Source organism: Leucoraja erinacea, chromosome 31 (genome assembly GCF_028641065.1).
Source record: "Leucoraja erinacea ecotype New England chromosome 31, Leri_hhj_1, whole genome shotgun sequence".
Lineage (NCBI taxonomy): Eukaryota > Metazoa > Chordata > Chondrichthyes > Rajiformes > Rajidae > Leucoraja > Leucoraja erinaceus.
The window spans coordinates 8,161,153-8,183,805 of record NC_073407.1 but is presented as its reverse complement, the minus strand read 5'-3'; the positions used below and the strand labels follow the sequence as shown (position 1 = coordinate 8,183,805).

The 22,653-nt window shown below is 44.1% G+C and overlaps 1 protein-coding gene across 1 annotated transcript in view; it reads left to right on the top strand.

Annotated features, from left to right (window-relative positions):
* Window positions 1-22,653, top strand: part of adgrd2 (adhesion G protein-coupled receptor D2) — a 102,561-nt gene that overhangs the window by 56,412 nt on the left and 23,496 nt on the right. The window contains exons 21-24 of the mRNA XM_055659856.1: window positions 14,676-14,717; window positions 15,422-15,475; window positions 17,281-17,425; window positions 20,717-20,796. Coding sequence (XP_055515831.1) covers window positions 14,676-14,717; window positions 15,422-15,475; window positions 17,281-17,425; window positions 20,717-20,796 — 321 coding nt within the window. The remainder of the gene's footprint in view (window positions 1-14,675; window positions 14,718-15,421; window positions 15,476-17,280; window positions 17,426-20,716; window positions 20,797-22,653) is intronic.

Here is a 22,653-nt window from a genome sequence, read left to right as displayed (position 1 = left end):
CGAAATGTCACCCATTCCTTCTCTCCAGAGATGCTGCCTGACCCGCTGAGTTACTCCAGCATTTTGTGTCTATCTTAGGAATGGTTTTATTTCGCTTTAACATCCCTGCCTTCCCTGATTGTAAAAGATTTTTTGTTGGTGGAATACTGGATGCTAACGGCTTGACATCATTGAGCAGTTTTGATGCCAACCAGGATGGGGCTAACTCTCACAGTGAATGATGCCGAATGAGTCAGTGGGTGTATTTACTGCTTGACAGCTCTGCCCTCAGTTACTCCTCGTGCTTATTCCTCAGACTGCCTGTCCTACAGCAGAATTGTAGGAATTAGGCCATTCAGCCCATCATGTCTGTGCCCTTCAAACAAGAACATTGAACAAAGAATATGGACAGTGTAACGCAGGAACGGGCCATTCGGCCCACAAAGTTTGTGCCGAACATGCCAAGCCAAACTAATCTCATTTGCCTGTACATAATCCATATCCCTCTATTCCCCACACTTCCATGTGCCTATCTACTGTAAAAGCCTCTTAAATGCCACCATTACATCTGTCTCCACCACCACCCCAGGCAATGCGTTCTATGTCCCCACTACTCTCTGTGTAATAAAACTTGCCATTAAACATATCCCCATTAAACTTTCAACCCTGTCACCTTATAGTTATGCCCTCTGGTGTTCCACCCTGGGAAAAAGGTTCTGACCCCATCAACCCAGTCTATTCCCATCTTTTGGCACAGGGTCAGTAGCCCTGCAGAGCACAGCATCTCACATCCACACCCAAGCCCTGTTTCTATTTCCACCACCCTGTCGGGCTGGGAATTGTAGCCCCCCAACAAGCTGAGTGATATTTTTTTCTTTCTGATCTTCTCTCTAATCCTTCTGTCAATGATTTTAAGTCTGTGCCCCTTGATCTTTGACATTTCTAATTTTATATAGCAGCAGAAATATAATATAATTACAATAGTAAAACACTCAAATCACATCACCAGTAGCACACCTCCAGATCACATCACCAGTAGCACACCTCCAGATTCAGAGACAGTTTCTTCCCAGCTGCTATCAGGCAACTGAAGCATCCTACCAACAACTAGAGAAGCGGTCGGTCCTGAGCTACTATCTACCTCACTGAAGTCCCTCAAACTATCTATAGTCGGATTTTACTGGACTTTATCTTGCACTAAATGTTTAATGCCTTTATCATGTAACTGTGCACTTAGGACAGCTCGATTGCAATCATGTATAGTCTTTACGCTGACTGGTTAGCACACAACAAAAAGCTTTTCACTACCCTGGTACCCGTGACAATAAACTAAACTGAACCGAGGTCACCAATCCATACTTTTTCTGTAACAGTGCAGTGTATCGGCACCTTTAAAATGTTATAAACTAGATTGACGACAGGCAATAACATCACGTAAATGGTTATATGTGTATAAGCATATGTACCACCACCATGCTTTACCGTAGTTATGGTACTGGCCAGGTGATGAGCGGTGCCTGGTTTCCTCCAGGCGTGACGCTTCGCATTCAGGCCAAAGAGTTCAATCTTGGTTTCATCAAACCAGAGAATCGTGTTTAGGTGATTTTTGGCAAACTCCAAGTGGGCTGTCATGTGCCTTTTACTGAAGAGTGGTTTCCATCTGGTCACTCTACCATAAAGGCCTGATTGGTGAAGTGCTGCAGATATAGTTGTCCTTCTGGAAGGTCCTCCCATCTCCATCGGGTTCTTGGTCACCTCCCTGACCAAGGCCCTTCTCCCCCGATTGCTCAGATTGGCCGGGCTGCCAGCTCCATGAAGAGTCCTGGTGGTTCCAAAGTTCTTTCATATAAAAATGACGGAGGCCACTGTGTTCTTTGGGACCTGCAATTCTGCAGAAATTGTTTTACACGCTTCCCAGATCGGTAACTCGACACAATCCTGTCTCGGAGGTCTACGGACAATTCCTTTGTCTTCTGTTGTACTGTTGTAAATTAATTTAGCTGCATTATAAATTATGGTAATATTCCAGTAAGCCATCTTGCAAGTGTGGCTAAACTCGTAGATATTATGTTCATTATTTTCATAAGAACCCCACTGATTTATTGACGAGCGACTGGTTTGTAAAAGGATAATCGAGCTATACTTTAAATATATATAATTTGTGACTAGGAAGTGTATTGATGGTGGTAAAATCATTGGTAGTGATGACTGAGTTTCCTATCAATCTAGGTCGGCACACTAGAGCAGTTGGATTTTCTTTGACTCAATTAATTAAACTGATACACCATTTGCCTTCTGGGGTAAGTGTATGTACATTGCCGCATTTTGAAGGAGAGCCTGGATTTCTCCTCCGTTTTACTGGGCCATAATCTATCCCTCAGTTAGAGTGGAAATCAGCAGGCAGAGTACCAGCATAGTTAGTTGTACCATGATTCAGTTCTTTTTAAAAAAAAAAATTATAATATTTTTTATTAGAAGCATATGCATATCATAATCATAACCAATACAGACTTTGTTTACCAATTACTTATTGTTAGTATCTTGGGTCCCGGGGTTATTTATCAATTACGTATTAACACTGCTTCTAATTGTTTATTTTTATTTATAGATAGAAAGAGAGGAAAGAAAACAAAAAAAATTAAGAAAAATGGAGTAAATGATCAATAATACAGCTTAGGAGATAGGTCCGTAGGTTATAAAATGTTACTATTGCTGGATTCAAATTTCAGTCTGGCTCCCGTGCTGGACCAATCTACCCCTTCAAATAATCTATAAATGGAGACCATATTTTAGCAAATAATACTGGTTTGTCAATTAAGGCAAGTCTAATTTTTTCCAAATGTAAGGCCTCCGACATCTCCATAATCCAGATTTTAATTGTGGGGGTTGTTGGGTTTTTCCAAATTTTTAATATTGATTTTTTTCCCAATTAAAACCATGATTCAGTTCTGCCTGTCTCGGTGATGACGCAGCATTCTCCGTTTTTATTTCAGACTTCTTGCATTTGCATAGTTTTGCTTCATAACCATGTCGTTTCCCCCCCCCCCATTTTTTCTCCATCTCTTCGTTCATTCATCTACTTCTGTTTACACCTCCAACAGATGGAAGCACTGTGATCATCAAGCCTTCACTGCCCTCCATCAGTGAGCACTTCTGACACTCTCTCCACTGGTCCACTCTGTCACAGACATCTGTACTGTTTGATTTCTACATCTGGTCAATCCTGAATGCCATAACTTCAAATGTTATAGGAGCAGAACTAGGCCATTCGGCCCTTCAAGTCTCCATTCAGTCATGGCTGATCTATCCTTCCTTCTCAACCCCTTCTCCCCATATCCTCTGTCACCCGTACTAATCAAGAATTTATCTAACACCACCTTAAAAATATCCATTGACAGCCTCCACAGCCTTCTGTGGCAATGAATTCCACAAATTCACCACGGTCATTACTCTCAGTCAAGTGTCACCTCTTTCTCCCTGCACAGATGTTGCTTGACCTACTGAGTATTCCCAGTATTCATGTTTTGGTATCCATTAACACAGATCATCTTGTCACACTTTCTGGGAGGTTGCTGTCCACAACACTGACTGCTCTGTTTCCTGTGTCACTGTTAGACTGAATAAAATATTATCGGTTGTAAAGCATTTTAGGACATTTTGAAAGGTGGTGAACAGTCAAGCCGACACGGTGGCGCAGCGGTAGAGTTGCTGCCTTACAACGCTCACAGCGCTGGAGACCTGGGTTCGATCCCGACTGCAGGTGGAGTCTGTACGGAGTTTGTACGTTCTCCCTGTGACCTGCGTGGGTTTTCTCCGAGATCTTCGATTTCCTCCCACACTTCAAACTCCAAAGACATGCAGGAACAGGCCATTCAGAAAGTATTCAGACCCCTTCACTTTTTCCACATTTTGTTATGTTACTGCCTTATTCTAAAATGGTTTAAATTCATTTTTTTTAATCATCTGTGGGCTGAAGGGCCTGTGTCCATGCTATATCTTTAAACTAAAGCTCTTCCTAACATTGTTATCCCTCATTCCCATTGCCTGGATATCCCATCGTTCTAGTGCATTCAATTTGAAGATCTTCTTCTCATCGAGTCCACACACAAGATTAGAAGTTGTTCAGCCAGAGCTGAACTCACTTCTCGGCATCTGCATATAATGGTGTCTGTCTTGTGCTTCTCGTGCGTGGTGGTGGAAAGATTGGTGGAAAGATTGGTGAAAACAGGGCCACGATGTGAAAGCTCTTTCCTTGACCCCAATTTAAGTAAATAGCTAATTGGTGCAGGGTTACATTCAAGGTAACTAGCAGCCTGTCATTGAGATGATAAAAACAATTCAGCTGTATTTGCTTGAGCTCCTACGAGGTTAGACTTCCACATGTCCAGAGATGTCAGGGACAAGATCTGCATGAAAACACCTCTGGAGACAAGAGGAACTGCAGATGCTGGTTTACAAATAAAACACAAAGTGCTGGATTAACTCAACGGGTCAGCTTCTCTGGAGGACATGTATAAGCGACGTATCGGGTGGATACCCTTCAGACTGATTGTTGTAGGGTGGAAAATCTGGAAAAGGGGTTGGTTGAGACAAAGTCTGGCATGTGAGTGGGATACAGATGAGGGGGGGGGGGTTATTGGCAGATGGATGAAAAGGAGATAAGCAGATGTGCGGTAAGGATGGAAGAGGAGTAAATTGTGAAGCCAGAGGAATGGATGTAGGTGAAAGAGGGCAGGGGAAGAGGAAAGGGGGCACTGGATAGTGGGGGAAAGGTGTACACCTGAGTGGGGCACAGGGAATAGAGGGGGGACAGGGTGGGGTGGGAAGGTTGTTACCTGAAATAGGAGAATTGAAATGCCCTCTGCTTGGTCCTGGACTGTTATTAATCATTTGTTCATTCAAGGGGATTGGGTTTCACTGACTATATTTAATTGCCCATCCCTACCCGCCTTTGAGAAAGTGGTGGTGAACTGCTGAATCCTCGAGGCATGGGCACAGGTTTAAGGTGACGGTGAAGGAACAATGACGTATTTCCAAGTCAGGATGGCATGTGGCTTGGAGGGCAACCTGCAGGTGGTGGTGCTCTTTATGGTTTTGCTACCCTTTCCATATTAGCTAGTAGAGGTCATGGGTTTCGGATGTGCCTTGACGAGCTGTCGCAGTGCACGCTGTTGATGGTGTAAACTGCAGCTACCTTGTGCCGGCGTGTGCGAATGGTTGTGGATGGGGTGCCTACCTGGCGGACTGATACGCCCTGTAATGGTGTTGAGCTTCTTGAGTGTTGTTGAAGCTGCACTCATCCAGGCAAGTGGAGATTGCTCCACCACACTTCCTTACATAAGCCTTGTAGATGATGGGCTGACTTCGGGGAGTTAGGTGGTGAGTTACTCACCGCAGAATTCCTAGCCTCTGACCTGCTCTTGTGGCCACATTGTGTATATGACGACTTCAGTTCAGTTTCTGGTCAATGGTAACCCCCAGGATACTGATAGTAGGGTGCTTCTGTGATATGAGGGAGTGTTAGCTGGATTTTCCATTGGGAGTGAATTTTCCGCAAAAAGGGATCATCACGAAGATCAAACTTGCAGAGAGAGAAGTGGGCCCCTCTAGGAGACATCAGGAACTGCAGATGATGGAATCTTGAGCAAAACACCCGAGCTGAAACATCATCTGTCCATTCCATCCACGGACGATGTCTGACCCACTGAGTTCGTCCAGAACGTTAATGTTTTCCATTAAAAGACAATTTTGAATTGCAGTGGGGGTGGGTGCTGTGGTGTTTCGACAGAGAGCTAAATTAAGATAACGAATGGCCTCCCTGATCTAGATTGTTGCTTTTCTTGTAGACTGAAGTCCCACAGCAGCACCGAGTGACTCCAGCTGACATTCCTGGTAGTAATGTAGAAATGCAGAGCAGAAAAGTTGCTGGGAATCCAAACAGGAAGTCAAATTATTCTGAAACTACGAGAGTTTGTGGGGGATGGTTGCATAATGTAATTTCAGACCTTGTTAATGAGGCAGCCCGGACAGACCCCGGTCAGTATGGGCTGTTATTGTGGGTCTGCAGAGTAACTGCTGCTGACTGATCAAGGACCTTCAATATTGCCAGTGATGAGAAGCTGACTAACGATTGTGTGGAACAATGGGTTCTTTTCATTCACTTGTTGCAGATGCTCTGGGGTAGACCAGAGACTGCTCACCTCCCTCTCTCAGACTTCGGGGTAAGATCCAGCTCTTCCTGGGAGTTAGCTCTCTGCTTCAGCCGATGATAGAGGGACTGCAAATGACATGATTTGCAGAAATCAGACGATGCAAATTCTCACATATATTTTACAGCATTTTTGAAGCTGGTAATAATAAAATTGATTGAAAGATACGGCAGAGAAACATGCTGTTCGGTCCACAAATACTTTTTTATGGAAGCCATCTTAGCCATGAGCTAAGGCCTGAGGAAGGATATTTTGAGATACATGTATCTATACGAGACTTCAGACGATGGAGAATTAATCAATGGTCGGACTAGTATTTTGGTGGTAGCTTTCAGTTATAGGGTTTGTCCCTCAACCAGATCAGAACTGGTGTCCTTTCAGAATACCAGTTGGAAATAACGTTGAAAATAGTTATCATTCAAATGTACATTTTTATTGATTGAGTGAAAGTTGCGGCAAGGAAACAGGCCTTTCAGCCCACCAAGTCCACGCCGACCATCAATCACGTGTTCACACTAGTTCTATGTTATCCCACTTTCTCATCCACTCTCTACACACTAGGGGCATATTACAGAGGCCAATGAACCTACAAACCTACACGTCTTTGGGATGTGGGAGGAAACCGGAGCACCCAGGTGAACCACACAGGGAGAACATGCAAACTCCACACAGACGGCACCTGTGGTCTGGATTAAACTGGGTCTCTGGCGCTCTGAGGCAGCAGCTGTGCCACTGTGCCGCTCCGTTTTGTACCATTCATTATTGACTGAATACAGTCTATATTCCATTAGTTTAGTTCTGGGTGGTTATTAGAATGGAGTAATTGTGTGTCGAGCAAAGCGATCTTGTTTACTGTGAAAAACAGATGCTTCTGCTTTGTGGACATATCGACTGGAGGGCAGTTCTCAGGGATGGAGCCCTGGGATTGCCTTTAATCCCATTCTAAAAGCACCTTTGATTTTCTGTTGCCAATACTATTGTGTGATTTAAAGAGCTTTAATTTATTGTTCATAGAGTCATTCAGTGTGGAAACAGAGGGATAAGGATCATATACAGACAGATAAGATCAGTTTAACTTGACATCGTGTTTAGTGTACATATTGTGGGCTGAAGGGCCTGTTCCTGTGCTCTGCTGTTTTATGTTCTAGCATTGTAGAGTAACAGTTCCAGAGAAAAAAACATAATGACTGCAATGAGATAGGTTGGAGGATCGGGACTGTACTCTAGCTTATGGAAGGACCGTTCAGATAACAAAGCTCGGTCTTTCCTACAAGGAAGAAATTGACAAAATTTCAGAAGAATTCTTGTAATGTTTTGTACTTTGCTCCATTTACAAAAATCTACGATTTTTTAAAGTATTTTTGGAGAATTTTCAGAAAGTTAGCAATTAAGTCGTAATAAATGTCCTGGATATCTCGTGACTACTTTTTAAGTTGAATAAATTCGGAGCAATACATTGTCACACACCGTCTTTGTCAGGTAATGTAAGCAAGGGGGCATGACGGATATCCATCGTTCTTCCCGAATCATGTATCTCGTACCTTTGTCCCCATTATTGGGATGGCAAGCAGTCAGTTTTCTTAGGGCTCAGGACTTGCAGCTGGCTTTGAGTTAATCTAAAACTGCGTTGGAAATTCGACAAGACATTGCTTGGTTTGGCAAATTAACCAGCAAAGCTGCTCCTGTAGGAGTATTTGGTGTTCTGTTGAAGGACAGGTCAGTGGCAGGAGTCCAACAATATTACCCTGCCAAAAAGCTCCAAATGAGGAAAAGCATTTAGTCAGGAAATCGGACAAGATGGATCGCAGGGATCTTAGCCATGTTATCTAGTGCTGATTAAATGCAAGCAGATAGCATAAATCAGGTCAGCAGAGCAGGAAATGGTACACATCAACTCTTGCCGTCAGTATAACATTTTAAACAGTCTCATTTATCTGCGTCCACTGCCCTGTGTGGAACCCTTTGCATTGTCACTCGTGCTCTGGTGAGCAGAGATAGATTGGGAAGACTTCAGTGGGGCAGGGACCCAGTCACACTGGGATCAGCAGACAGCAGAGGAGTAACCAGCTAAACATGCGCCAGCTAACGAGCCAGACTTTGATTGCTTTCACTGGAGCGGCAGAGTTTGAAGGGAGACCAGAGAGAAGTATAGACACAAGGAATTGCAGATGCTGGTTTATACCAATGATAGACACAAAGCACTGGAGTAACTCAGTGGGTCTGGAGAAAGATTCTGGGTGATGTTTCAGGTCGGGACCATTCTTCAGAAGTATATAAAGTTAGGAAAGGCATAGATCGGGTAGATATTCAGAACCTATTTTCTCAATGCGGAAATGTCTCAGACTAGAGGGCATAGCTTCAAGGTGAGAGGGACAAAGTTTAAAGGAGATGTGCATGGCAATATCTTACACAGAGTGGTGGGTGCCAGTGGTGGTGGTGGTGGTGGATATGATCATGATTTTAAGAGGTTTTTAGATAGGCAAATGGTTATGCAGGGAATGGAAGGATATGTATAATATGCAGTCAGATGAGATTAGTTTATCTTGACATATATTGGTTCAGATATTGTAGGCTGAAGGACCTGTTCCTGTACTGTATGGTTCCATATAGGGTATAGATATTTTGCTCCTGCTTTTCCATTGGGAGCCGAGGGTTTATTAAGGCAGCTTAATATATTGCATTATGCTTCCACAAGCAGGAGCTAGAAGCCTGAAATAAATCCCATGAATGCAGAAAATGGGCAAAATTACCCCGCTGGCACCTTTCGATCTGTCTGCCTTTTTGATGCGGCGCATTCCCAATCTCCCAGCATCCCAGCAGCTTGCGTGCAAAAGGGTTGGAGTCGCAGGCGAGCAGCAACTGAAACTGAGCCCCTTTGTCCCGATGGTCCAGTCTTGAGATGCCAAAGGCCGTTTTGTTGAACACTTGTGCTCGGTCCACCAAGGCCTACTGAATCTCTAGGTTGCTAACCATTTTAACTCCCCTTCCCATTCTCATACTAACCTTTCTGTCCTGGGCTTGCTCCATTGCCACAGTGAGGCCACATGCAAAGTGGAGATACAGCACCTGATATTCCGCTTGTGTAGCTTACAACCCAATGGTATGAACATTGAATTCTCCAGTTTTGGCGAACTACCAACCCCCTCCCTTCTAACCCACTTCCTTCATTCTCCCCCTCTCTCACTTGTCCCAGCTGGATTTGTACCTACTTCTCCCCTCCAACTCCTCATTCCCTTCCATCTACTTTCCTTCCTCTGGATTCACGATTCACATCTCTTCAATCCTTCCATCTCACACCTTTGGTCTTTACATTTCTGCCGTTTGTCCAGCCATCTTCCTATCAAGCGCCCCCTCATATTGATCTACTTATTATTTGCCAGGCTTTGTTCTGCCCTTCCACTCTCCCAGCTTTGTTTACCCTGTATTGGTTACCGGAGATTGCAGTAGTGGAGGTCTTACCTTCCACTGCCAGCAACCTCTGGTAACCACCTTCAAATAGCATCGCAACCGGCTTCGACTAAAAAATTACAAATTTTTAAAACTGCAACCCATTTTTAGTCGAGGCCGGTTTTGAATTTTTTGAAATAATCGCCGGAACATAGAAGAAGCGGAAATCACTTTCGACCATTGGGGAGACTGACAAAAACCTCTGGGAACCTCACGGAAACCTTGGGTGGGGCGCAAAGTCTCCAGAGGTTTCCGTTCAGGTTTCCTAAGTGGGACAGGGGCAGAAGGGAGTGAAAGAGGGTGATAATGGACCAGCTAAAGCAATAAGGCCTCATCTAGAGCAGGTTGGAGAGGTGAAACATTATCTGAACTTGGTGTTGAGTCATGGCGGTGTTGTGTGTACAGTTGAACGATGAGTGCTCTTCCTGACCTTGAAGCATTATATGTACCTTGAGCTTTAAGCCATGGTTTTGCAATGACATACTGAGGTCACTGGAGCTTGCGTCTTAGTAACAGCTAGCGCCTGGCTTAGCAGTCTGAACATCAGACTGAAATCAATTGTTTGATCACAATAAGATTTGTAAACAGTCCCTTATGAATGCACGTATTAAACAGAGCTCCAAGTGCACAGAGACCCTTCATATATCTGGCAAATAATACCTTATGAAATGATTACTAAATACGGACAGATTACTCCCCCCCCCCCCCCCCCCCCCCCCCCCCTTAACTCCCACTGCCCCAAAGATAAGATTAATGCACCACCTGTAATTAGGCAGATTTGATACAAAAAAAATTCAAATTACTACTGCTTTGTTAATTAAAATTAAAATAACTGAGTAGAGTGCAAGAGTACATTTGCTATACAAATCATGTGCAGAAAGTCAACTCTTATAGAGTCCAGCGTTCATGTCTAGGTTGGATGGACGCTCACTTGTTAAACAGCAGCTGTGGGGACGCCGGGCCTTCAGGTTAGACATAGATGTTTGCAGCTGGCTGTTGCAGGGACCACTTTCCAGGGCCACTAAAGAGAGCACCTTGGCTGACATTGAGAGCATTAAGAAAGTCCTAGCTTCCGAAGCCGAGTGAGATGACGTGGAGTTTAAAATGAAGAAAGTCAGGAGAAAGTCAAGAGTGTTTAAGATGCACCAGGGCAGGTGCAATTACATTTTCACTTGCTGCAGCTTAGTTTAGTTTATTGTCACGTGTACCAAGGTACAGTGAAAAGCTTTTGTGTTGTGCGTATTCAGTCAGCGGAAAGACTATACATGATTACAATCAAACCATCCACAGTGGACAGATATATGATAAAGGGAATAATGTTTAGTGCAAGATAAAGTTCAGTACAGTCTCACTATCTCTCTCAGCTTTGGAAGCTCCCCTCTCCCATCAGGCAAGAGATAGAGAAATGAGAAAACACACATCTCCAGATTCTGGGGCAGGTTCTCCCCAACTGTTATCAGGCAACTGAACCATCCTACAAACAACTGGAAAGCAGTCCTGAGCTACTATCTACCTCATTGGGGGTGGAAGATTGCAACCTTCACGTGGTCCGCCCTGTTTTGACGAATGCAATGAACCCGGTGTGCACAATCAAATAAGATCAAATAGAACAAGTTGTCCCACAACTTTAGGCTGTGGACGCCATACGCAAGAAGATGAAGATCTACCTCATTGGACTATCTTTGATCCGACTTTACTGGACTTTACCTTGCACTAAACGTTATTCATGTAATTCCCTTTATCATGTATCTGTACACTGTGGACGGCTCAATTGTAATCATGTATAGTCTTTCCTCTGACTGGTTAACACGCAACAAAACCTTTTCGCTGTACCTGGGTACACGTGACAATAAACTAAACTGAAACTAAAAGCCAAAGTATGAAGTACGACCGAGTAATAGAGCTTGTGCAGTGTAATAACATGAAAAATAGGAGTGGTCAATGGGAGTGCTCCGTGTTCATAGCTGATCTGACCATTGGCCTCAGCTCCGCTTTCCTTGCCGTGCCAAACAAGAAGCCAACCTCGTCCATGGAGTCTACTGCCCCAGGCGAGAGGACATGTTTTAAGATGAGAGGGGGCAAAGTTTAAAGGAGGTATGCGGGGCAGGTTTTTTTACACAAAGAGCGGTGGGTGCCTGGAACGTGCTGCCAGGGATGGTGGTAAATAATAATAATAATAATATCTTTTATTGTCATTGCACATAAGTGCAACGAGATTTGGGTTTGCAGCTTGGGTTTGCAGGTGGAGACAGATATGACAGTACTCTGCTGGGACTGCCAACTTAGGTTGTTGTACTTGTGTACTTGGAGTGGAGCCTGACAAGATTCTGGCAAGGAACAAAACACTTTAAGTGAAAAATATTCTGAAGCAGGAATTGTCTGATAAAGCTGAAATTTCAATAATATTGTAGGAGAACAGTTTTTCATGGCGTGGACGTCTTGGACAGATCCCATGGTGGAAATGTTATCAGACTATTCTGGCCAAGTTACAAATGTGTAGATCAGTGTAAAACCTATGGGGTAACTTCAGCCAGCACGCTGTACATTTCCTTTTGAATATTACATGTGTTATCTCACAGAAAAAGAATACCGTTGGCTGGGAGCAAACTTTGGCAACATTTTGTCTGCTGGGATATTTTTATTTCTTAATTAATGTTTTGTCATAAGCAAAATCTATCATTGGATTTCATCGTTAATAGTATCTAATGTTTTAAAATGTACACTATGACATATTTTAAGTTGTCATTATCCAGACATTACAGAAAGTCTCAATGTAATGGAGTCATTGAGCTACACAGCGCAGAAAGAGGCCCTTCAGCCCACCTTGTCCATGTTGATCAAGTTGGCATTGCAGGCTAGTCCCATTTGGCCCATAGCCCTCTAATCCTTTCTATCTAAATGTGACTATATCAGACATCATTATCAAGTATAGTTTGGGTATTTCTTCGTCAATAAATTGTCTGTCTAAGTTTAGAAACAATATTTCTTAACATAAAGGCAGCAGGACAAGGCTTTCCAATTTAGTACAGTAAGCCGGCACTTTAAATAATGGGATTGAAACTGTTTCTGTCAGTGGATCCCATGTACCTTCCTGCAGAATAGAGTTCTGTGTGGGAGTGAACTTTCCATCTCAGGAGAGAAGGCGGGATGTCGGGAGCTAAGGCGGCCCATCAAAGCACATCTGTTGCCCACTGGGTATTGAGAGTGGGCCTAAAGACATCTGCAACCCTGCCTGTCCTGTACTGCTGGAAGAAGCAGGATGCAAATTACAATTGAATCGCGATAAACACATAACTCGTTTGCCAAGAAATGCTTGATTTGGACCAGACTTTTGCTTTGATCAGGACTTGTATAAAAACAGCAGAAAACAAGTTAGTTTCATAAGTCATTGTACTGTAAGCTTTCACAATTGTCCAATCAAATTCAAATAGAAAGGTCATTTAGCATTTCGACTTCGAGCAGTGTATTTTTATGGAGTATTTTATCTTTGGAGTAAGCGCTATCATAATGATGAGTGGTTCTTATTTCTAGGCTTGAGGAAGGTAGAGTCAAGAGTCCAGAGAGTATTTAATTGTCATATGAACCGACAGCAGGGCTTTCTTACTATTTTACAGTTTTAGAGATAAAGCAAGTAATCATGCCCTTCGGCCCTCCGAGTCCGTGCCCACTAGCGACCACCCTGTACACTGGCACTATACTACACACCAGGGACAATTTACAATTTACAGAAGCCAATTTACAGAACCTACAATTTACAGAACCTACAAATCTGTATGTCTTTGGAGTGTGAGAGGAAACTGGAGGACCCTGAAAAAAGTCACGGGGCAAACGTACAAACTCCACACAGACAGCACCCCTAGTCAGGATCGAACCCGGGTCACTGGCACTGTAAGGCAGTAACTCTACCACTATGCCACTGTGCCGACCAGTTGCTAACAAATATTAACAATTACTTGCTGCAGCATTACAGGCCCATTAACACAAAGCACGCAAATAAATATGCAATGATCACTAATAGAATAAATGAATAATCAGTAATACCAGGTAACCAAACCGTAATTGTGTAAAAACAAAGTCTGTTGTGCGACTTAGTTTTACCTGTCATGTCTTTGGAATGGAACTTGAACACAACTTTCTGACAAGGAGCAAAGAATTCTACATGAAAGAAAGCAAATTATTTTGAAGCTGGAATTTGTGATTAAACTGAATATTCAACATTGTTGCAAGAGACCTGTTTCTTCATACAGGTGCATATATCTTGGACAGACTCCATTTTGGAAATATTCTCAAATATTCTGCTTAAGTTACAAATGTGCCGATCAATTTTCAAACTTCTGCAGTAACTACAACCAGCAGGCTGTACATTGTCTCTTGTATATTACACGTGTTATCAAGTAAAAAGGACCATGGTCAGAGAACAAAAAATGGTTATATTTCATCCGGTGTGGTATTTTCAAATCTTAATTCATTTCTTCGTCTTCTTTTTGCATATGGCGTACACAGCCTAAAGTTGTAGGACAACTTGTTCTATTTGATCTTATTTGATTGTGCATGCCAGGTTGATTGCATTCGTCGAAACAGGGCGGACCACGTGAAGGTTGCAATCTCCCACCCCAATTAATTTGTTAATAAAACAAAAGCCATAGTAGGCCATAGTTGGTGAGGTGGGTTGTGGTTGGTGCTGTGCAGTGTTAAAGGGCCTGATGGTTGTAGGGGAAGAGGCTGTTCTTGAAGCTGACGGTCACGGTTTTCAGGCTCCTGTCCCTTCTCCCCCATGGTGGCTGCAAGATGAAAGTGTGGCCAGACTGATGCAGGGCTTTGATATTAGAAAGGTCTATTTGGAAGCAGCGTCTCCTGCAGATCACGTTGATGATGGAGAGGTCGCTACCCCACGATGGACTGTGCAATGTCTACTACTTTCGTGCAGATTACGAATTTGCAAATACAAAACAGCAGACATTTAACAATGAATATATCTTACTGTAAGATAAAATATAACCACTGTATGCTTAAAACCTTGTTATTTTTGATTTATTTCAGGGCCTCTATATATTCTTGGTGTACACTCTGTACAACAGCGAGGTATTGGACATTTTTATGTGGATATATCTTTTAATTCCATATATGGTATTGGCAATAAGCTGGGTCGTTTAAACTTTTGGAAGAGTCAAAACGTTTCATTAAATAACTTCCTTTAGAGTTCAGGTGTAAATTATGAATCCATCACAGGTTCTCCAGTGGAGACCAAGGTTCCTTCCTGAGGGAGTCGGTGGAACCAAATTTCAGAGCCAGAGCACCCTGGGCACACATGGTCATACTGTGCCTTTAACAAGAGCAACTGAGGAAAGGCCCCACCTTGATCAGACCGTCAGAACCTTTTCCCCAAGGTGGAAATGTCTAAAACTAAAGGGCACAGGTTTAACATGAGAGGGGGTGGTGATGGGGGCAGATACAACAGCGACCTTTACAAGGTTTTTAGATAGGCACATGAACATGCAGGGAATGGAGGGATATGAATCACATGCAAGTAGCAGAGATTAAGCATCATGTTTATCACAGACATTGTGGGCCAGAGGGCCTGTTCCTGTACTGTACTGTTCTATACGTTCTAGTACAAAGCAAGTACAGGTTAATAATATCCAATCTCCTGTTCCAAAGCTCCTCTCTCCCCCAAACTAACCAGCAAGTTCCCTCTTGGTGCTGGTATTCAGGTTAAATAAAGGAGATGGACACTCTGAGAGGTCACTTCACTGACAAAGGCTTTTGTGAATTCTACTCATCTACAGGTGAGAAATGCCATCAAGAGAATGAGAGAGAAAAAGAAAGCTTTGTCATTCAAGGTGAGTACAGTTAGTTTGAAAGTACTGTTGGCATGTACCGGTGAAGAGCAGTAAAATTCAATGGTGAGAGACCATTAACTTCCGGCATCCCTAAGATCAGATTGTCCATGCATGGGTTAGTGTTCAGGAGCCACACATTATTGAGCAGGCATATGGAATGTTGATGTCTGAAGAAAGTTCCCAACCCAAAATGTCACTTTACCATTTTCTCCAGGGATGCTGCCTGACCCGCTGAGTTACTCCAGCATCTCGTGTCCTAAATTGAATGTTGGCCTTTATCGCAAGGATGGTGGACAGGAGAGAGTACGTTTTTCTTAGCTGGCCAGGGCTTTGGTGAGGCCCCAGTCAGAGTGCCACCTAGCACTTAGATCTCATTTAAGAAAGGATGTACTTGTCTTAGAGTCATAGAGTGACACAGTGTGGAACTTGCCCACACTGGCCAACATCTCCCAACTACACTAGTCCCACCTGCCTGCGCTTGGTCCATATCCATCCAAACTTGCCCTATCCATGTCCCTGTCTAGCTGTTTCTGAAACTTTGCGATAGTCCCAACCTCAACGACCTCCTCTGGCAGCTTGTTCTTGGAGGCATTAGATTGATTCCTCGAATGAACAAGTTGTCTTTTGAGGAGAGTATAAGCAGATTAGTTCGAACAATACCTAGAACATTGAGCGGTGATCTCATTGAAGCGTTAGATCCTGATGGGGCCTGGGTAGATAGAGTTAGTCAAGGTGCTTGTCCTGCTGAGAGAGGCCAGGGAGCATCATCTCACAATAAGGGCTCAGCCAGTTAATCCTGAGGTGAGGAAAACATTTTTCTCTCTCAGGAAGTTGGGAATCTTTGGAATTCTCAACTCTAAAGCACTGTGGATGCTGAGTCGTGTGGAACGTCATTCAGAGGCGAGATAGAACTGTAGATGCTGGTTTAAATCGAAGATAGACGCAAAATGCTGGAGCAACTCAGCGGGACAGGTAGCATCTCTGGAGAGAAGGAATGGGTGACGTTTCGGGTCAAGACCCTCTTCAGAGTCCATTGGCTTGGTGGAACACAGATGGTCAGACAGCATTTGTGGAGGGAATGGACAGATAACCTTTTGAGGCAGGACCTTCCATCAGTCTGAAGAAGGGTCTCGACCCGAAACGTCACCCATAGATTTTTGCAGGGCAGGAGAGTCGAGGATGAACAAAACATCAGAACTTTGGAGCTAAGGGCATGCTGCTGTCCATGCTGATTGGCAGAGCCGCACACCGGGATAGCACCAAAGCCTGGCCACTCTCCGCGTGCTGGTCCCAGAGGATGATCTACTATCATTCAGTACAATCACCCCACTCTACCCGTTTTACTTATGTTTGGTTTGATTGTATTCATGTATAGTATAATCTGATTTGTATGGATAGCCCGCCAGCAAAAAACCTTTCACTAAACCTCGGTACTCCTGCTACTTCTTATGCTGTGAATGTATCGTGGCATCATGTTCGACATAGTTATTATAGTCATTTCTTTGTATCATTCGTGCTACTTATGGTGTATAGAAGCACAACAAACAGTGATCTGTGGAAAAGGCAAACAAGACCTCATAGAAACATACAGAATAATGAAAGGCTTGGATAGAGTGGATGTGGAGAGGATGTTTCCACTAGTGGGAGAGTCTAGGACTAGAGGTCATAGCCTTAGAATTAAAGGATGCTCTTTTAAGTAGGAGATGAGGAGAAGTTTATTTAGTCAGAGGGTGGCGAATCTGTGGAATCCTTTGCCACAGAATCTGATTCAATGATGTGCTTTGACCATGTCTTCTTCACTATAGAACTGTACAAGTTCGCGGCCATCAAGTTGTCTTGCTGCTCCAAGAATGACCACCGCTCTGAATGCTGGAAACTGTTGCAGTCCTCCAACTGAGAAGAACATTCCCACACCAGCAAATTCATGCAACAAATCTGTTATCAGTGAAGGTAAACTGATATGCCTGGAGTTTGTGTACTGCAACCCCTATCTGCCCATTGTGGAGTATCATTAGAAAACCCTAAACCACAAGGGAAATACGTACATGCCTTTGTCAACACTATATCTTCAGTGGTTTGTTAGTTAATGCTACAAGTATCCCCATCGTGTTCTGGATATTCAGAGGGTGTCCTAGTCAATGAAGCATTGTTCCATCCACCCCTCAGTCAGGGTTGTGGTTGAATTTTTCCCACTACGGTGAAGAGCGCAGGATTCCTGACTGTGGTGACTTATTTTAATGTGGATCAGACATTGCTCAGCAGCTATCATACGGACACGGCACAGTGCAGTCTAAAGTCCAGCAGCATGGAGGCCCAGGTGACTGGAGATCAGGCTGCATTACACACACCGAGCACACACACTCACATGCATTCCGCACCCCCACACACCACATTCTACACACACACGAGCACACACACTCACATGCACTCCGTACCCCCAGCTGTCCACTCACATGGACACATTCTACACACACACACACACACTGATGTAAAGACAAACAATTCCGTTCTCAACCTTATGCTCAGCTCCTTCCCTCACTTCCTCCTTCTCTAACCCTTCCCTACATCAGTCCCCTCCCTCCTTTCCCCTTTCCAACCTCACCTTCTCCCACCCCTCCCTGCACAATCCCAGTCTGCGACACCTCCCTTCCTCTCTCCCCTTTCCACACAAACAGCCCAAAGAGCCGAGTTTGAGTTCACATTTATTGTCACAACCAATTAAGGTACAGTGAAATTTGAGTTACCATACAGCCACACTAAGTGAAAAGCAACAAAACACACAACCACATAATATAAAATTTAACGCAAACATCCATCACAGTGGAATCCACATTCCTAACTGTGATGAAAGGCAATAAAGTTCAGTCATCTTCCTTCTTTGTTCACCCGTGGTCGAGACCTTTGAACCCTTCGCAGTTCGCCGCTGCCGACGGTCCGATGTTCAAACCCTCGCGTGGGGATGATGGAAAGTCCGGCGTCGGGATGGATTGGAACACTCTCGCGTTCGATGGAGCTCCTGAGTCCGCCTCTTCTTACCGGAGACCATGGCGTCACTGTGTTAAAGTCCACAGGTCTGAGCTCTTTCACTGGCGTTCCTCGGGAAAGGATCGCAGGCTCCGTGATGGTAAGTCCGCGCCGTGCCCGCAGGTTAAAGCTCCGGGCCAGTCTTAAGGAAAGGCCGCACCATTCCATATTGTTAGGCCGCAGGGGGGGACGGAGATGCGACACGGAAAAAAAATGCATCTCCATCGAGGTAAGTGGCTGAAAAATCCCCTGATCCCACCCCCCACATAAAAGATACCAAGAAACATTAAAACATACATTTAAGACATACTTAAAATAATAAAAACAGAGAAGGGACGTGACAGACTGTTGGCGAGGCGGCCATTACGGGCGCCACCCAGTGGGAACGGTCGTGACACGAACCATTTTTTCTTATCCACCCTGTTGAAATCCTTAAGATCTTCTATATTTCAACCATTCCCTCTTCTAAACCTCAGCGGCTGCAGCCAAGATCGCCATAGGCCAACCTGTCCATTCCAGATATTATTTCAGTAACACACAAAGAGCTGAAGTAGCATTTTATTTTTTGCTCACGATTCCGCCAGCTGTAGTTCCTTGTGTCTCCATTATTCTAGTACACGTTCTATGAACTCCTTCCAACTGATTTACAACCTTCTTTAAGTAAGACCTAGAAGATCTACTTTCTACAGCCATAATCTGTAGCCTCCCATTGATCTGGTATTTTGTTGGTTCACATGCTTGATCAATGGTGTTTTATCATTAATGTCTTATTATTATAAATGTTTAGTGTTTTCTGAGTCATTCGTAAACTGTCATTGTATGTCATGTTGTTACTTGTGGGCGGAGCACCAAGGCAAATTCCTTGTATGTGAATACTTGGACAAAAAACTTACTTACTTACTTACTTACTTACTTACTTACTTACTTACTTACTTACTTACTTACTTACTTACTTACTTACTTACTTACTGACTTACTGACTTACTGACTGACTGACTGACTGACTGACTGACTGACTGACTGACTGACTGACTTACTTACTTACTTACTTACTTAGTAAACCTATCGTTTGCATTAAAACATCTGTGAAAACCAATAGGCTAATCGAATTGATAATTTTGCCGAAAACCTGCATTCCGTCTACCAAGGTCTGCTGGATTTTCTGGTCGGTAACTCCTCTTCCCATTCCCATACTGACCTGACTGTACCGGTTCTCCTCCATTGCCGGAGTGAGGTCACAGACAAACTGGAGGAACAGCACCTCCTATTCTGCTTTTTGTTTTTTTTTATCAAACAAATTATTCAATTATTAAAAAATAATATTGACACTACAATAAAACAAACCAGAACCCACCACCATAATACAATACAAACAAATATCCTTAATAAACTACTATACAGCTATGTTACAATCCTTATTGAGGATGCATTCAACACCCTGCGGAGCCCAGCGGTGCCCGTGGACAGGGCGTATTCCCTTTCTAACCCCACCTGGGTATCCTATTCTGCTTGGGAAGCTTACAACCCAGCAGTATGAACATTGAATTATCCAATTGCAAGTAATACACTCCCAAAGCCCTTCCCACAGTTCTCCCACCATTTCATAGCCCCGCTGCTCCTTTCCCCTCTTCCATCAACTCATCTCCCATCCCCGTCACCCACTTCCTTTTTAACCCCTTCTTGCCCTCCCCCCCCACTGCTCCCTTCAACTATATCCCTCCCTCTGGCTTCACATGTCAATCCTCTACTCCTCGTATCTGACACCCTTTGTCTGCTTTTCGCCTCTAGCATTTGTCACTCACTCCAGCCATCTGCCAAACATCCCCTCACCTGTATACATCTATTGCTTACCAAGCTTTGCCCCCACCCTACTCTCTTTTCAACCTTCTCTTCCCCCCCCCCCCTCACACTCCATCATCAGTCTGAAGAAGGGTCCTGACCCAAACAATATCTGTCCATTCCCTCCACAGATGCTGCCTGACCCCACTGAATTCCACCACTTTGTGTTTTGCTCAAGATTTCAGTATCTGTGCCTCCTTGTGTGTCTCTGATAGAAATACTAGATGCCTCATTGCCTCTGTAAATGGCACAGAGAGTCTGTGGGTCCAACAAACCTCCATGGGGATTGTGAATAGACGTTGTCCACTGATGCCTGGCCCCTGGCCCGAGCTGTTAGCTTTTGAGTTTCCTCTCTAATTGTGCTTCCTTTTATTTTAGGGAAAACCAACACATCCAGTGAGTTGCCGGGAGCAGAGGGTCTGACGTGTTTCTCACCAGGCATGGCACCAGATAAACAAGTAAGTTACGGTCATCCGATAAATATGGTTCATTCTGTATAAATCCACACTTTATAATTCCTTTCTAGTTTAGTTTTGTTAATTGTCCCATGGTCTGAGGTGCAGTGCAAAGCTTCTGTTGCATGCTAACCAGTCAGCGGAAAGATAAAAGGGTGGGGGTTGGGGACGAGGTTGGGGGGTGAGGGTGAGAGTGGGATTGCGAGTGGAGGGTGGATGGATGAGAGTGAGGGTGGGGGGTGAGGGTGGTGTGGGGTGAGAGTGGTGAGGGTGGGGGGTGAGGGTGGTGGGGGGTGAGGTGGTGAGGGTGGGGGGTGAGGGTGGTGTGGGGGGTGAGCGGTTTGAGGATGGGGGGGGGGTGATGGTGGTAGCGTGGAGGTTAAGGGGGGGGTGAGCGTGGAGGGTAAGGGTGGGGGTGAGGGTGAGAGTGGGATTGAGGGTGGAGGGTGAGGAGTGCTGATAGGGTTGACAGAGCATTATCTGAAGTTGGTGAATGGTGTTGGGACTGGAAGGCTGTAATGTAGACTGATCCTCAGTGTAGGAAGCCAAGAGCAGAGAGGCTGTAGAGGGGGTGGGTGGGAGTGACTGCAGCCAAGAAAGTTCCTCTTCATCAATGATAGTTTCTGCAAGACTTTAATTCTGGGCACAGTCTGCATGGACCATTTTCTTCTTACTCTGTCAAGAGTCAAGGATGTTTAATTGTTACACGTACAGAGAACAGAACAATGAAGCTGCTTAACAGGCCTGTTACACAATACACATGGATTTTATAGTATAAACAAAAATGCAATTATTTAATAGCAACATTTCTAGTGAAAATAAAAACTAAATGTTTAGTGCAACCAAAGACATTCCATAGTTCATAGTTGAGGTTCGTGTTGTGCGGCGTTCAAGAGTCTGATGGTTGTTGCAAAGAAACTGTTCTTGAACCTGGTGGTCACGGTTTTCAGACACCCGTACCTTCTTCCGGATGGTTGGAGTGAAATGAGAGCATGTCCAAGGTGGGGTGGGTCTTTGACGATGCTGGCGGCCTCTTTGTGGCAGCACCTCTTGTAGGTCCCTTCAAAGGTGGAGAGGAGCACTGGGAAGGTTAATTGTCAGATACATTGCAGCTCTGTTGGAGATATTGTCCAGGGAGAGTCCAGAGGTCTATCCTTGTGGCTTAATCTTCCTTGACACGTGGCTTTTTGAAGTCGCCTCACCTAGGGTGCCAATTATGGGCAGGTGTCGTTTGGGCCAATAACACTTGGTAATGATGTGGATCAGGCCCTAACACCTTGCATCCATCCAAGAAATTGAACAATATTGATCTGCACCACACCTTAGGGAAGTGCCACTAATCACCATCAGAGATGACGTTCTTCAAGCGCTTCCTTTCATAGCAAAGTCTAAAATGGCAGCTCATTAGGAGGTAACAGGAATGTCAGGCTTTGCCTGTAAGGCAGTGTTGTTTTATTTCCAAGCTGGCTTTGAGGGTAAAATATCCTGTATGTGCTCCTTACTACACGTTTCCTTTAAGGACTTTACCCTGTCCTCTTTGTCCAGGTTGTTGCTATTGTAATGCACATCCAGAGCTAGTGACTGTCATACCTCAAAGTTATTTTAGTAACCATTCATTTGTTTATTTTTAGCAATTCTATTTTTAATTTGAAGTGCCTTGACACGACCAAAATTCTAACGATTTACCTCAGAACCTTCTAAGAGCGTGAGGCTGTTTTCATTTTTGCAAATGGCCTAATCTGTTAGTTGATCAAACAAAGGGGAACAAACCATAATCATTCAATTTAGTTCAGTTTAGAGATACTTCGCAGAAACAGGCCATTTGGCCCACCGAGTCCATTCCGACCAGCGATCCCTGCA